This window comes from Myiozetetes cayanensis, unplaced genomic scaffold (assembly GCF_022539395.1).
Source record: "Myiozetetes cayanensis isolate MyiCay16 unplaced genomic scaffold, myiCay2020 scf5-8, whole genome shotgun sequence".
NCBI lineage: Eukaryota > Metazoa > Chordata > Aves > Passeriformes > Tyrannidae > Myiozetetes > Myiozetetes cayanensis.
In genome coordinates, this window is record NW_026087742.1 from 92,484,673 (window position 1) to 92,502,094 (window position 17,422).

General features: G+C 42.5%; 1 protein-coding gene and 1 non-coding gene across 2 annotated transcripts in view; one reads left to right on the plus strand and one right to left on the minus strand.

The window, feature by feature from the left end:
• Positions 1–319: 319 nt before the first annotated feature.
• On the minus strand, positions 320–392 carry TRNAN-AUU (transfer RNA asparagine (anticodon AUU)). The gene has a single exon. It is a non-coding gene; the product is annotated as a tRNA-Asn (tRNA).
• Positions 393–8,243: 7,851 nt separating this feature from the next.
• Positions 8,244–17,422, plus strand: part of RAB20 (RAB20, member RAS oncogene family) — a 28,568-nt gene continuing 19,389 nt past the window's right edge. Inside the window, exon 1 of the mRNA XM_050333806.1 lies at positions 8,244–8,485. Within this exon, the coding sequence (XP_050189763.1) occupies positions 8,314–8,485 (172 nt within the window). The 5' untranslated portion in view covers positions 8,244–8,313. The remainder of the gene's footprint in view (positions 8,486–17,422) is intronic.

Sequence of the window (17,422 nt, forward strand, 5' to 3'; positions counted from 1 at the left end):
TAGTGAAGTTGGCATAAGTGTATATGAGCACAGAAGGTGGTGCTATATTTCTGCAGTGCTCCGAAGGTGGAAACATTGTGACAATACTAATTAATAATAATGGCCAGTCTTCGCGAGCGAAGATCCGGGGAAGGTCTTTCCACCTTCCAGCCTGCGCATTGGATTTTTTAGGTGAGACACAGTGTGCGCGGAACTGAGCCCACCCTTTAATCCTAAGGTTCATCTGCCGGGGCCAAGCGAGCTTGGACGGTGGCAGCGAGGTCCTTAGGACGTAGGTGGGTTGCCTTTAAGGGCTAACGAGCCCCACCTGCCCGGGAGTGGCCCTGACCGGGAATCGAACCCGGGTCTCCGCGGTAATAGCGCGGCGCCTTTACCACTAGACCACCAGGGGCTCCTATACTAATTAATACTGATAACTAAATAGGCAAAGAAAGCCAATCAACAATTATGTTTACCTCCCACTTGGCATTTGAAATGGAAAAAACCCAAGGAAGCGGATTTTCAAATAATATTTTCAGAGCTGAAACCAGACCTGGAGGTATTAAAGCAATTTTTTCAGCAACTTGATTTTGTAAAGGGAATCACCAGCAACAGATTTCATTTCTAGGTGACTTCCCAGGCTCCCAAGAAACACAGCAGTATGTCCAGTCTGGAAGGATGTTAAAATCGTAGCATGTAATTCCTAGCAACTCAGAAACCAAGTGCCAAAAAATATACTGCTTCAGCAAACATCACTTGCACCAAATTTTCTTATAACAGCACTACATAGAGGATAACTGTATTATACCAGGAGAAAAAAGTTTAAATTTCAGCTGCAAACACTGGACACTGTTAGTCAGAGGCAATTTTAAAGTATTTTTTCCTCTTGAATTTAGAGCAGGATTTTCTCTATATAATTAGATGGGAGAATATTTTTTTGATATGACTGAAGGTCAAATCCTATCACACTTATTTATACCTTGGTGATGAATAGTTTTACTGATCTCAGTAAGATTTCCAGAGGAGTATCCAAGATGAGTAATGATGAAAAACATAGTCACTAAAAAAGAAAGGATAGAAGCAAAACAGAACAGTTTCCTAAGATCAATAAACAGGAAAAATTCAAATGGTGAAATTGAAAATGCACTCGAAAGAATGACACAGAAATTAATTCCCAGAAACACTCTGATGTAAAGGGATGTACTGGAGAGTGGTACGCTTCATTTTAATAATAAATATATGGTTAAAGTCACAGAAAAATAGGAAATGGTGTAAACTCTCTACAGGATATTATAGTATGGCATTGTTTCAAATGTAATGATGTTTCCCTCCTGCCATGTTTGAAATTATTTTAATAAACCTTAGTGTTGTTTCTGTAGTCTTTAGTGCCTAGATATAATGTGTGATACAGTGAAAGTCCAACTAAATAGCTAGCAACCCAAATCTGAAAGATTTTGGATTTTTCTGTCTCTCTATACAATTTAGAAAGCAGCTAGGAAGTTCTCATTCATATTTAAGGAGAGAAAGATTTTCTGTTACAGAAGTAACTCTTACTAAGAAAATCATCACAGCTTCCTTTTTTTTTGCTAATTCTAAACTAGGACTAGAAGAGAACTGGCACATTTTATGCAGCAAGTTTCTACTTTGAAGACTACAACTTAGGCAAATATTTCCAGCATTACTCTCCAAAAACATGCTAGTATCAATTATATTTGCATATTCTAAATTCCCCTTTGATCATCCTTTCTCCTCCTAATCTTGAAGTCCATCTTCACACATGTAAGTAAATTATTACTATCTTTATACTCCTAATTGCATTAATATTTCCTTTATAAATATAGTCCATTATCCACCAATAGCTAGTGCATCTCTCACCCAAGAGCCAGATGTGGGTGGATGGAAAAAGAGCCCATGAAGAGGTGCAATGCTTTTAGGAGAAATCGTTGTGATAAATTTCATTTCACGGTGATCAGTTCGTACTTTGAAGGTTATCTTTCTTCAAGGGGATAAAAACAGGATGGCTGTTCTCTCCTGGCAAATTCAATCAAATTTTTTTTGACCTTTAACAAGCACTAGGAGGAGAAATCCCACTTCCCTCTGCATGCTGCCAGTATGGGTGGGGAGGAGCTCAAAGAGGAAGGAGAAAAGGAGATTGCAATGTCTCATCCAACCAAAAGGGGAAAAAGAAGTGTAGTAACAGGGTTAGAGGCAGGACAAAGTGTAACTCCTGACTGGATGTGTGTTGTGATTTAGGAATAGTATTCCCCAATTTAGTATTCCCAACTAAACGCTCCAATCCACGCACTGCTCGCTCATTTGCTCCCCTGTCCCCCCACCTCCTCCCCTGTGGTGCGATGGAGAGGAGAATTGGAGACACAAAAAGTACAGATCACAGACTGAGATAAGAACAATTTACTGGAAACAGCAATGAAATAAGAAAATGAACAGTAAAAGCAATAGTATTAATAACAAAGTGTACAAGAGGTGAATGTGAGTGCTCACCACACAGAAACCTCTGACAATACCCCAACGTGCCTCCACTCTATATAATCTGAAAGGGACCTCTTTCCCTGTCCCTGGAAAATGACCTGAGGAGGTATAGAATAACTTTTGGGTCCTAGCTATGCCTCATCCTGGGTACTGCAAAAAATTGACCCTGCCTGTCCAGAACTAGGACAATGTGATTTTGTCCTGAGGCAAATTTGCCTGTGACACTCTTCAGTGGACTTTTCTTCCTGACCAGAAACAATGATGGCATGCTTGGCACCGTGTGAATTTCTTCACAGAGAGTAGCTATGGTTACAGCCTAGAGAAATTACTTTAATTTAATGTATAATATCCAGAAGATACTTGATATGCATGAATGCCATTAGTGACGAGGTGAGTTCAACTGAAAACACATGTCTGTTCTTCTATATATGTCTCTTTTTTAACAATTCATATGATAACAGTATTGAATTTGCAAATGAAAGTTAAGCTCTTTCAACTGTCACAAACCTGTGTTGTGAGAATAACTTCACATTTAAAGGTCACAGGTTGCATTCATTTTGGCTCCCATGTCACTATTAGTCACTAGGATCATTCCATCTGATTCTGCCAAATCTGTACTCAGATTCCCATTTGTGGGCTCCTGCAGTCCATAGGATGTCTCATAGATACATGGATCTGTTTATCATGGACAAGAATCTTAATGAGTTTATAAGAACTAAAGCAAATTCTGTCTTACTACTGGCTAACTTACTCCATTTCTTTTATGGTACCAGGAAGAGTGAAAACCCAATACATCCTTTTATAGGCCATAGTTCTGTAACTTCTTGTAGACGTATGTGATTTTGGTGAGCAGGAATATGAGTAAGGAGAGAACTGAGCTGGCTGGTGGTGTGGGCACAGCAAGGCTGCTCCTTCCATACAGTGCCAGCTGCTAGCTGTTCGCAAACTCAGATTCCTCACTGCAGAAAGCTGGCTTAAGACCTTGACTCACAGTTGAACAACAAAGGCTAAACTAACTTCCCGTGGAACACCTGTGTGGGGAATTCCTCCTGAGTTCCTATTTGCATCTGCATCTCTAGCATATGTGCATCAGGGAGGAGTTCACTTTTGCTCACTCAGTGGCTGTATCTATAGCTCGGGTTGCCTCATGATTTCCATCTAAGACCTTCTGTTCAACTGCCTTTAACAAAGGCAAATTCTAAACACTCAGGTCAGGCTTTTCTGTCATGAGGATATCTTAAACTGGTTGATTTCCCATGTCATTTTCAGGGTGCTGTGGTTCAGACACTGACGAGGCAGAAATAATACAGTGATATGCTTTTCCAGTCCTGGTGAAAGAGAACAGTCCTACAACTGAGGTGCTCCAAAACCTGCAAGGTTTGAAGAGGAGGCAGAGCAGGAACACTTGCCAAGAGAAAGTAAAGGTCAGTGAGCAGCCAGCACTGACCATCCACAGCCCCAGGGAACTGAAGTTCCATGGGTGCAATCATCAGCCTTCTCTGTGCTGATCACAAAACCAGCAGAAAACTACCCACTGTCACTGTTGAGCTAGTTTTTCCTCAGCTCGTCAAGCTAAATTGGTACAGGGGACAGTCAAGAAGAAGCCAGTGCCAGCCTAAGGAAAAGGCTGGGAAAAGGAGGGGGAGAAAGGTGTGGAACTGCAACCCCAGAGAAAACAGACTAACTTTTGATATGCATTACAGGGCAATTCCCCTTGATTAGGTCATCTAGGCTGTGGGCTAATCTGTGGGGTGAAGAAGAAGAACCCAGTATATTTTAGGATAAATATGTAGGCAGAGCAGTGGCGATGTGATGAATAGCTCTTTCAGGCTATTCATCATGTTGCCACTGCTCTGTCTACATATTTCAGGCTTTGAAGCCTGAAAGAGAGTACCTTGAGAGTGAGGTCTAGTTAGGGCTGTCTGGAAGATGATGAGTGCAAATATTTCTGTTTAATAAGCATGCATACTCATTTGCTCATTTAGAAGAAAGAAGTCATAAAGGAAGGCAATAAGCAGAAACAAAACCAGAAATTGCCGTGGTTCACCACCTGGTACCTGTTCATAGCTTTTGCAGTGACCTCATGCTTCACAAAGAGGTGCAACAAACAAAGCACTGGAGTGCCAGCACGTACTAAGGACAAGGGATAAGCCTCTCTTACTGCCCTTCTCCGTGTTTCATAAAACTTTGACTAGGATTCACTCGATAACTGAGATACGTGCCTCTAACTTATGGATTCATCTGTCTTTAAAAAGCAGCATGTTTCTTTCAGCAGTTTGTACTGCCTTTATCATTACAAACAGTCCCATTGAGGTCCCCTTCGGTATCTCCAGAAAGCATGCATCTAGTCATGGAGAGTCAACATCCCAAAAGACAGAGGCACTGCTGGAAGACAAAAGACAGAGACGTGTTGTGCTGCTGAACACCAAAGCCACAGCACACCTTTGACATGTTAGGGGCAGCAGTTAGTAGCTGACATGACATATGCCTTCAATCACTTACTCAGTTTGTTTCCAAATTAAGATCAGCTCAGCAAAAAACAACCCTGTTCTGTGGCAAACATTTCACCTCATGTGAACTTACAAAGTACTGTTAGCCTGGAGACCAATTGGGGCCCATAAGCAGGACAATGTATATAAATACCCAGGGAAGGGTGGCAAGGAAACAAATAAACAGGCTCTAATTTTCTCCTGCAACATTAAGCAGTTTTCATACTGTGAGAGACTAGAAAGGTTGAGTTACCCTGACGTCAGTACAGTCATTATTGGCTTGGGTTTTTGGCTTGTGTACAAGGTTAACATTCTTATCCTTGGGAGGGTCTTACTCTAGCACAGAAATGGTTAAGAAACTTTAGTGTGTTGTGCACCTCTTTATCCTAGCCCAAGTGTCTGAATTTCTGAATATCTGCAGACCAACCATGGTGACCATGTTTTCATACTGTCAAGAAGATTAATGAACAACCTCACTATAATTAAAGGCATCTTCAGATGCTCTAAAATGAAAAACAAACACCAGACACTATGTGCAGTCCACATACATGCACTTCCTAGACAGCAAAGTATTCCATATTCCTTCCTATCAAGCAACTTTAGACATTCTTCATGCCCAGACTTCTACTGTGAAGATCTCTTGCTACAGACGTCTCAGTGATTTTGGGAAATTATCTTGCAACAAGCCGATGCATCTGAGTGCTAGAGAGCAAATTACAGGTTCTTAATGTTTTCCCAAATATTTTTGCATAAGCTCTGTTATTATTTGTATTGCATTACAGACTATCTTGAGCTATTTGACTTTAACAAGAGGTGACTTAAATTGTATGCTGTAGATTGGAGTGCGTTCATCCAAGGAGACATCAGCAGTAATAACCAAGGACACTGCGCTGTGCCTAATGAAGGTGTTTTCCTGAAGTCAGTAGGAGCTCAGACTGCTGAGGACTTCACAAACTTGAGTCTTTAAGGGCTTACCTCAGGAGCCCTTCTACATACATGGAACCTGTCCAGATCATCATATTCCTAAATTCTCTCAAGAATCTGAAACAACACCCAGTACCCTCCAATCCTATTGCACCTGATTATAAGGCATAGATTGCTGTGGAACAGGCACACCCTTTAAGTGGTGAATGGGATATGCACACTACTGGGATAATGCACATCCCTGTCTGAGTGAGGGACTGTGACCCAAGGTCCAAATGATTACTGGACCAGATGGATTTGGCATCTCATTTAGCTAGGTCATGGTTAACATACAAAAGGAATACATTGCCACCAGTTAAAGTCAGCTGCTGACACTTTCAGGAGAGTCCCCTGTGTGTCTGACTGCTGCTAGCTGGAAATACACACATTCAAAAATGTGGGGATTTAGGTACGTGTTTCAAGAAACTGCAGAAAAGATCTGCAAAGGGAGCAGGCTTCTCTTGTCACAGGGCTTGCTATTAACAAAACCTAAAATCCCAGTTGCATTTTGACCATATTACTGAAATTATTTTCTGTCCTTACTTTTCGGCATCACTGTTACAAATTATTGATACCTGTTTTGAACACCAGAAAGACCTACATTTCACTAGTACATGAAAATAATTCAAGTACAGCAGAATTTTGGTAAAATTCAGAAATAAATGCTTTGAGTGCTTGAACTGCCAGTATTTGGTAGCAGAAGCACTGATGTAAATCAGTAACTGTGTTTAAGCTTTTAGCTGTTTATTCTGCAGACAGAATACAATGCATAAGGTGAGAGTACATAAACTCAGGATCCTTTTGCTCGTGCAGATGCTTATGGTCCAAGCTATTTGATACCAAATTCTCTTTCTGAAATGGCATCTGCCACTTCAAAAGGGTGTAATGTATATTGCACTTGGGAATTTGCAGGCAGTATCCATGCAAAAAGAATGTCTGTTCTTTTTAAACTTTCATACCAAGCACCTGAAGGAACACTGCTTGCTTTGCACTGCCTCAGAGAAGCACCCTGATTCAATAAGTATATGTTTCCCAACTCTGGGATTGAGATGGGAATCTGAAGCAAAGGCCGCACATGCCACAGAAAAATACTGCCACACAATTATCAAAGTGCAACAACCCCCCACACATAGTATTTCACATAGTCCTGAATCACATCCTATATTAATATTTTGGAGTCACTTGTAAGATTTTTTTTTTTTTAACCAAATAATATAACATCCTCTCTCTTTGCGTATTTCCAGTACTTTAATATCTGGAGTGTATCTGATTCTGAGCTGAAATTATGTATCACTGGGTACAGCTGCAAAACCACAAATATGGGCAGTAAAAGCAGAATAAGCAAAATTAAGTAGGCATGGCTTAAAACTCCCCATTGCTACATAGCTAGTCGTTTTTAGCAGGTAAACAAAAATCAAAGCATCTCATAAATCTGAAGCCTAGACTGGCTAAAGAAATTCTAATAGTTTCGACATGAGACATGCAAGAGTAAGGATGTGTGTTCATTTATTTTGGAAAGTGCTGCTATTGTATGGGGAGGGAGAGGAAATTATTGACTGGTAAGTTCTCTTAAAAATCCTGTAACAGTTGTTTCCCCTCCATAATGTGGTCTGCACATTTTCCCTTTATTTGCCCCAAATTTGTCGCATGTTTATAACCTATTAAAATATTTTTTTTTCCGGATTTGTTTGGCACAAAGAGGACTGATGTAAAAATGATAGGCTAGATCTCTGGGTAATTCAAATGGTTGCAATTCTGTCACTTGAAATGGAATGAACCCGAATCACAGCAGCTGGGCAACTGACTGTGCTCCTAATTTCGGAGGCACTTTCCGCCCCCCCACGTACACTCCGGGAGGGGAGCGGGATGAGCGGGCTTTCGCCTGGCTCCAGGAGGGCTGCGGAGCTGGTGGCTATGGTGTCTCCAGCGGGAAGGACGCGGGCAGCCCGGGAAGCAGAAGCATCCCCCGAAGGCTCAGCCGATGCCCCCGGCGGTGGCGGCTGCTCGGCAGCCCCGCAGCGGCCACTCTGCTCCGGGGCGGCCGGGACACATCACCCGGCTCCTGCGGGGCGGGGCGGGGCGGGGCGGGGCGGGGGCTCGGGATTCGCGGTGCTCCGGCCGCCCCTTCGCCCACGAACCCTCCCCCTGGCGGGGGCGGCAGAGGGAGCGGGGCCGGCCCGGGGAGGAGGAGCAGCCGGAGCCGAAGTCGGGGCTGGATCGCGGCGGCTCCAGCGGAGCGCCCGAAGTTTGCGCTGCCGGCGGAGGCGGCTCCGGGCCCTCGTCCCGCCGCTTCCGGGGCTCCGCCGGGCGCAGCGGGCCGGGCCGGCCGGGGGGCGGCCGGGGCAGGGGGCGGAGCGGCCGCCGGCGGGGAGCCGAGCCCAGCCGAGCCGCGATGAAGAAGCCGGACGGGAAGGTAGTGCTGCTGGGGGACATGAACGTGGGCAAGACCTCCCTGCTGCACCGCTACATGGAGCGGCGCTTCCAGGAGACGGTCAGCACCGTCGGCGGTGCCTTCTACCTGAAGCAGTGGGGTCCGTACAACATCTCCATCTGGGACACCGCAGGTGAGCGGGGGCGTCCCGGAGGAGCGCGGCTCCGGCCCCGCGGGCTCTCGGCGTTTCCCGGCGGAACGGGGCTCCCAAAAACTTCGGCGGCGTTTGCCGGCGGGCTACCTCTCTCCTCCGAGTCCGGGGAGAGCGGCGCTGCCCCCGACACCCTCCGTGCCTGGGTCACGATACCTATGGCTTTCTTTTCCCTAGTTTTGGCTCTGCCCTAATGTACGAGCTGTGGATGGGAAAGATTGCGATCGGGTGTCCTGGCTCGGGACAGCCTTACCTTTCCGAGAAGCGGAGGGCAGGAGGTGGAGAGGTGACCCCCCCGGTGCCTCGGAGGGGAAGGCTGACCCCAGGAACCCTGCCCTGGTGCTTAGCGCCTTGTTTCGGCACTACCTTACAGTCAGTCCCCTGAACCACAGGATTTGGGAGGTAGGATAAAGTCTGAAAAGAAATACGATTTTGGCGGGCCAGAAGGGGCCTTCCGTCTGCTCATCTTTGATATTTTTGAACTTGCTTGCGAAATGTGGACGTACAGGGAAGATTGAGGCGCCGGTTTGCTTTCTTTTGCCTGAGTAGATTGCTACTGACGGCAAATTCAGGTAGGAATTCGAGAGGTTACAGTTTCTGCTCATCCCTTCTCGATGTGTGGTGTTGAGCATCCCTTTGATGTCAGCTGGTGTCAGACTTGGACTTCCAAAAGCGCGCTGCTCGCCAGCCGTTCAGACGTGGCGTTCCCCTTCTCCACAGCAATAAGAGCATAAGGAATTAATGCACAGAGAGCACGGGCTGCAGGAAGTTTCTGTCTGGGATAGCAGCAAGGAGCTGTCTGGCCTGCTGTATTGTGGCAAGCAGCGTCTCCGGGATGCAGGAAGGAGCATGGGTTGTGGTCATGTGTAGTCATATGAATGTCTTGCTCTTGATTATTTAGTCAGGAAGCTCTCCTCTGTCATGTAAAGGACCAAGACTGTCCGGATAAATGAGGTCTATAAACGTTCTTGCTGCCTAAATTGATCTTGGGGAAAAATAATCTTGTTCAATATTTTTTTGTTTGTTTTCATGTTTAGCTGGATTTTAAAAGATTTATTAGTGGCAACATGAAGAATACTGATTATATGTCCTTGTGAAACTTGTGGAGCTGCAGCATCGTGCAATATTCCAGTTTCCTCTTGGTGACGTTTGGGAGGGAAGTTCATGTGCTGTGTCACTTCATGTCACAATCTAGTCCAAAACGGCTTTTCCTGCATCAGGAATTGAGAAGGAGGAAGGGGAGAGATGAAACTGCCGAGAAATTATGCAGAAACACTTTTGTGGGGTGGGGAGGAGATGTTTAAGAACTTTTGCTTCTTGCATTTCTTAATCTATTACTATGATGAAAGCTTTCAGTAGCTCTGTTTAAAAATACTTTCTATGTCCTTTGTAGTATTTTTGGAAAAAAAAAAAAATCGACTTCAGTTTTGGAATTGATGTGTTTTACTGTGGGGAGTCTCCTGTGGGCAATTGCTGCTTGTTTCTGTTTAAGCCAGACCACGTCGGACATTAATAGTGGGCTTTATTTCAACAGAAGAATTATCTTAGTGATGCTATTCTTTGGTAATTTCCATTACACCTTTCTGATTTTTTTTATTGTAGACAATAAAATAAGTCCCTCCAAGGCTTGTCTGGGTTTAGAACCTTTATTTTTTCCCAATCATTAATTCTTATTGCAGTCCATGTTAGTTAAGGCTTCAGGTTCCAGCTCTGTGTGGTATCTGGAAAGCTCCAGAGTTGGGTTCTCCATATGCCAGATGAAGCACCCAGGTGATTCCTGTCTCAGGGCAACACAAGTGTTCAGAACTCAATTGCCTTCTCAGTGGCCATGGTTTCCTCTGCACCCTGGAACAGGCCACTGCTGATGCTGCTGCCTGCATAGCACTGCAGTGGAAGCTCCTGCTGCTCCCTAAGGCTTGGCAGGACTTCTGTAGCAGGATTGCTGAAGCTGTACTTGTAGAACACTTGTTGAAAAGTGTTGCTGTATTTTACCAGGGGTGGTATAACACATCTTCCTTATCCTTCTCTATTCTTGGACCGAGTGTTGAGCCCAGCTGTCCCTTCTCTTGTGTTTCACAGGCAGGAGTGGACTCTTTCACTACCTCTCTGTTGACTTGGGGTCCTGCAGAACGATGGAAGTTGCTAAGACAGGGCTAGACTGTTTTAGGGAGTTTCGGGTCTCATTAATCTTAGAAGAAATAGAAGCTCCCAGGGCTTATATATGCTTTCTCCTGTCCTGGTGAAGAAGGAAGGGACCATGTGGACACCTGTAACCCTGATGTTAAGTCACAAGAGGATTCAAAAGCCTGCATAATTTATTTATTTATTATTTTTATTTTGTGCGGACCTTATGCTTTTACTAGCCACAACATGTCTGGAGACCTTGGCCAGTGGCTCTTATCTCTCAATTGGTCTCACTATCTTATCTCTACCAGGTGGGTACCAACTAAGCTTGGAATTTATGTAGTAAGGAGGAGTTTAAAATTTAGCTTTTTTGTCTGTTTGTTAACTTGAGTTGCTTACTACTGCATTCTTGTGAAGCAGTTATGTGGTTATCAAATACAGATACATTGTTTTCTTCAATTATGTATGTGCAGGTATTGTAGAGAAATCCAGCAGGAAACAATCATCCAGGAAATTTAAAATTCTTTAGCATGGCAAAATAACAAAAGTTTTAAAGTTTACATTCATCCTACCTAAAACAGATAAACTATTATATATATACTCACTAAATAAAGAGTGCCAGCTCAAGATGTCCATCTTAATACCTCAATAGTACTTTATACAATATACATTTTAGAAATATAAAAGATTTGGCCTAGAAAAATGGGGGTGCTTGGTAGTAACTACTTTACTAGTAAAGACTAGTAAAGTCTGACAACTTTTGCACACCCATTTGACAAGACTTGTGGATTAAGAACATGAAAGATTTAGACTAGACTAAGCAGCTGATTTTTCCAAGATAAGGAGGGGTGTGAATGTATAGCCAAGAGAAAAAGAGCCCTCCATGGAATAAGTGATTTGCAACAAGGTAAACTGGAATTCATCGTCTTTTTTAACTTTCTCAGTTTGTGTTATATTTAGTATGTGAATGTATGTTCATTTTTGTTGTTGCTTATCAGCATTATTTTGGGGACCGTTATCTCCATAGAAGTCCCCTATATTTTACTTGTAGTTTGGCTTGTATGGTTTTTGTTGTTCTGGTGTGGGTCAGGCATTTGGCTGTAACAGTGAAGCCTCAATACACTGAAGTTTCATTCCTGTAATACAGAGTTTTGTTTATACAAGATTAGAATTCAGTGATTGATGAGAATATCTGTAGTAGTGGTGACGGACCAAAAGTTAAGCATGGATGGATATTAGTATGACACAAATTTAATTGCCCATCTTCTGAATTATTTAAAATATGTGTCATTTTCACTTATCACTGCATTGATATTGTATTACTTCTCTGATTTTTCCAGGAAGAATGAAATTTTCTTGCCACAGTGCTTAAAATGTATGTTTCTGTGTCGTTATCACTCAGTGAATCGCAGTGTCCACACCTGACCTGTTCTACCAAGTCAAGACTGAAGTGCAAATCAGTTATTCCAGGGAGGGCTCTTTTCCTCCTGGCTGTACATTCACACCCCTCCTTATCTTGGAAAAATCAACTGCTTAGTATAATCTAAATCTTTCATGTTCTTATCCACAAGTCTTGTCAAATGGGTGTGCAGAAGCTGTCAGACTTGATTGGCTTTTTTATGTAAATGCTCATGGCAAATAGTTCAACATTTCCAGTTTTCCATTTGATGATTATGAGAGAAGTTATTTGGAAATTGCATTCAACTCAAAGAAACAAATGAGCCACAGATGGAAGAATACTTGTGAGAAGTATCATATGCTTGCCATGTTTTGAAGTTTGTTTTTTTTTCCTAGCCATCTGGTTTTGACTATTTCTTCACTGTCAGGGCTTTGGATAGATGTCTTGTGTCTGACCTAGCATTGCTGTTGTATTTGTGGTTGGTGCAGAAAATTATTTATTACTCCTTATCTTCTTATGCTACAGATTGCCCTTGTTTGTTTTCTCTTTGGATGAGCTAATTCGAAGGAATAAAGAAAAAAAGTGGCATAAACTATACAAAAAAAAGAGAAACTTTACACTTTTAACATGTTTTGAAGGACTAGTCTACTGGATATGGCCTAGTCTCTAAAGCATTTGAGGTACATTCTTTGAGACCTTCATACCAATATATTTGAAGTAGTACTTTTCTGGTACAGGGAAAGTAATTAACAGCATCAGCCAGAAGAACTTTCTCTCGTGAAGACATGTTGGACACTCAGGATGTCAAAGCTATATATATATAGTGTGTGAGTGTAATGTATCTTCTAGGCAGTGCTGACAACAGCTGCAGAGTAAACCAAAACTTCCTGCTGGGTGATGATGGCATGCAGCTCTGAGCTAGCATGTAGTCTTTTGTCACTGGTAGCAGAAAGCATCTGAAGTTTTGAAGGTCTTGGTCCTCCACCACCATTGAACCAAAAATAATAATGTGAGGTGGCTGCAGCTAATGGTATTGTGGGAGTCTTTTGGTTGTCCAGGCATGTTTTCTGATGCCTCTGTATTTCAAAAGGTAAAATTTGTTTCTCTGTTAGATTTCAGTCTCTCTAAGTTGACATTTGTTCATCTGACAGATAAGTGGTGCCCTCAGCAGCAAGGTTTCTTAATTATTTGTGTTGCTGGCTTAGTATTAGAGCAGCCAACCAGTAAATTAATGACAAGTGGTTTAGAAAGTTCACATCAGGATCCTGTAATTCTATTTTAAGAAGCTGAGTTTTGAACTTGCCAACAGATATTCATGCAGCATTATGATGGGGAAACATAAAGGTTAACTGGGAAAGCAGACTTTCCTTCTTTTCCTTCCTCTCATTGTGAGCTATCTCTCTGCAAGAACTGACTGGATTATTTTCCTCTCTGAATATTCAGCTATCAGTTCATATTTTTACACCTTCCACCCCCTTATTTTGCACCTGCAGCTTTTTTTTTTTTTTTTTTTTTCACTTGTCAGACCTAGTAGAGTTAGGGACAAAAGAGATAAACATAGCCTGGAAAAGGGTTTTCTGTGGCTTAGGTCAACTGCAGTGTACCTGCCTAATGAGTGCATACATCTCTTGTGACTGGTTTGCTGATGTCTGATGGATCAGTACTGGTGAGCACATGTGAATTGCTTACAGCTTCTGATATCTGACCACTAGGGTTTCACAAGCTGCAGTGCAGGCAACTGCCTGTGCTGAGCTTTCTCGGGCTAGGTGTGAATGTTTAGCTGGCAAGATGTGTTAGGTTCCTCCTGGTAAGAAGTGTTGAAGTGTTAAGTTCCTCCCTTGCTTAGTTAGGCTTTGATATTTTTTATTGTTGTGGGTTTTTTTGTTTGTTTGTTTGTTTTCCCTCACAGTCTATCTGTGTTGATGATGTACACTTCCTTCTGCACATAGAATATGTGCAGAAAGGATCCGTGAGTTGAAAGGGATCCATAAGGATCATCAAGTCCAATTCCCTGCTCCTTGCTGGATTACTTGAAACTAAACTGTATGACCAAGAGCATCCTCCATATGCTTCTTGAATTGTGACATCTTGGTTCTCTGGGGAGCCTGTACCAGGGATTGACCACCCTCTCAGTAGAGGACCTTTTCCTAATGTCCAATCTGAACTTTCCCTGATGCAACTTTGTTCTGTTTCCTCATAAGGGTGGAGGCCCAATGAAGTTCTCAGGAGGAACCTGGGATGGGATGTGACTTGGTCCTTGTAATCGGAGATCAGCCCAGACAGGCTGGTCTCCTGTCTACCCTGGGGCCTAACATTCCTATATGGTGAACAATATGCAAATTGGCAGTAGAGAAGGTGGAAAAATGGTCCTCCAGCACGTTGAAACAGAATGAAGAAAGGGTAGGATTTAAGTGACGTATTTTCCTCAAGAATGAAGCTACTCTGTTTGATGTTCTGCTGGTTTTGACTTTTTGAAGTAGAGGATTACTGCAAGGGAAAAGAAGCTGCAGATGAGATGGTCGGGTAGTTTAGGCAAAACCAGAAAGGACTCTGATGCATGTGCCTTTTCTGAACCTGGTGGAATGCTGGCAGTGGTTGGGGTGGGGTGTTGCTGAATGTGTAACAAGGTGTCTTTAGTTGAGGGAGTTGCTTTTCGAAAGTGCATAGGGGATATCACCTCGAAAAGTGTCTTAGGCATCAGAGATGATTTAGTGAGGAAGGCTACTGAGTGTGTACCTGTGCTCAAGAGGCAAGGACAAAAGCATGAGGTGGAAAGATGGAAATTATGGAGAATAAAAAGCCCTTAGTTTGTTGCTGGTGAGTCATGGCTCAGGGGCCAGTTACCACCAAGAGTCTTTGACTTTATTTTTTTATTTTTTGCCCTGGGAAAAAATTATTCTGCAGAATATTATTTTGGCCTCTGCATGTCAGTTGTTCGTAATTGTTGTATGTAAAACAATGATGGCTGAGGACCAGTGCCTCATACAGATGTACCATGGTTTCCCTGGGATTACTGTGCATGGTTATAGGTTATATATTTTTCACATCTTGAAAAGGAAATCATAAGAGTGTAAGTTCAAAGGGACAATATGGCTAGCTGCTGAGAAAAATTTCTTGCGTACATGAGGAAATCCCTGAAGAGAGTTCACTGTCAATGAGCTCTGTATCTAAAGCCTCTGAGGCAGATTCAGAGGCAGGAATAAAGGTTTAACTTAAGACCATCGCTAGAAGCATGGTTTTGTTGTTGTGAAACAGCACACCAGATGACTTCTTTCTGCAATGAAAGTTTTCTGAAAAGAGCAGATTAACCTCAGCAGTGATTAAAAATATGAAGAAATAATGAATTGTCTGGTGAAAGTACTGAAGAAAGTTCTATTTTCCATGTTCCACAACTTAAAAATCCAGTGATACACCAGTAAACTCAAAGGTAGCAAATTCATTGCAGCTGAAAGTGCTTTGGTATGCAAATGAAGTAAAAATATGAAAATACCTTGTCAGACAGAATTGTGAAAAATACATATCCAAAAGAAACAGGAGACAAAGTGACACACTTTGTTTATTCAGCTATGGCTCACTCACTTTATTGGAGGGGGAATTTTATTTCTAATATGTAGTTTTAGTAATGACTCTTGCAAAGGCAAGCTATTATGGAGGTTATGCCACCTTGTTGTGAGTACTCGAGGCAGGCCAAGATAAGTGTTGTGTATGAACTGCTGCAATACCTTCTGTATTCCAGCCCCACGTTAAATTCCCACTTAGAGTGTGGTATTTAATAAATAACTTGCAAAGTGACTGTCCTGTTCTAGCTCAAGTGGGAAACTACTCAGCAGTTCAAGTGAGACTCTCCCTGAATAGTATCAGTGACCTGCGATCTGTGCCTGGCTAAAGCTGTCCAGTGTTATGCCAAGGCATTGTGGTTTGAGAAGCAGGAGAAACTCTGGAGTCCTCATTAGGACAAATGAGTTTGAGCAAGTTCTTGAATTAATTGAATGAGTCATGTTTTAAAGTCACAGATTGTAGTTTGGAGCAAAACTGAGAATCTTCATAATGAAGAGTTTGTGCCTTTGACATTGCATCCTTTCTTCTCTGGTTACTGAAGGAAGAGGTGTATTTTCCAGATGTATCTGTCAAAACTGACTTGATAGCTGAAAGGTTAAAGTACTGACTGTCTGCTTTGTGACATTACTGAAAATGTATGAGGGAGGGAGGGAGGCACAAAGAAGAAAAATGGCTAGTAAAACAATGTAAATGCAATGGCAAAGCTGCTGACAAAAATTGCAGACATATGGAAATTTATCTTCCTGGTGGATCAGGAGACTGTAGAAAATTTCAGAAGGGTGTCCAAGAACTGGTCTCCTAGTAGGGTATATGTAAAGGCAAAATAGGTGTTCTGTGCATGAAGGCGAGTTATTAATGCTCTGTTGAGCTCTTCAGTTTGACTTCAGGATTTGTGAAATGTACGCCTGAGCTGTTTAAAAAACCAACTCTTTAAACAGTGTGAGCATGAGGGGGAAAACACCTGGACGGCCAGTGGTTCTTTTGCTAGCTCAGTAAATAGTGTTGCCCAGAGCAGCAGAGAGCTTCATAAGCTGTAACATAGAGATGAATGTGTACAAAGTAACTCATGTTGACTCAGTTGCATGTTATGGTTTTGTTTTTTTTTTTTTTTTTTTTTTTTTTTTTTTTTTTTTTCCTTCTGGGGTACCAGTCACATTCCATACTGAAAAAACAAATAGCCACTTAAAATTATGATTTTCAGGTGCTTGAACTTAGGCAGTCAGGGTTGTGATGTCTTTCTATTGACTATGCAATGAACTTTTAGTCTTTTGTTTGGAAGGAAGGTGCTTAAAATACAAGTGTGGGGCAGGTAACTAGCTGCTAGCTGTACGGTTTTACAGTTACTTTGAGCGCTCATGTATGGCGAGTACATTTCTTGTATCATCTCACATACAACCACAAGTGTATAAGGCAGGGAGACTCATAACCAGCTTCACAATGCCTTGGCTGAGCTGCTCCTGATACTCTAGGCTACTTTAAGTATCTTTACTTCACACTGCAATCACATCTTGTATCTAGATGAGTTGTTTGCTTCACTGCCATTTACTGTTTCGTGTTGAAGCCACAAGCCCTGTGAGCTTCGAAGAGGCAGTGTTTCATTGCCTGAACTGAAGGTACACTTAGTAATCCCTCCTCTGAGTCACATTGTGCTATTGCAAAATATCCAAACAAGTAACCTTTGTTTGGGTCTCCATCTAGAAAGACTCTGTTTGTGGTGGATACGTTTGGAACCATCAAAAATTATGGAACAGAAAGAATAATTTTCTTTTCCGAGTCTGAATTATTTCCTTTCTTTCAGGAGAACACTGGGTAGAACATCCAGGGGGCTGATTAAAAGG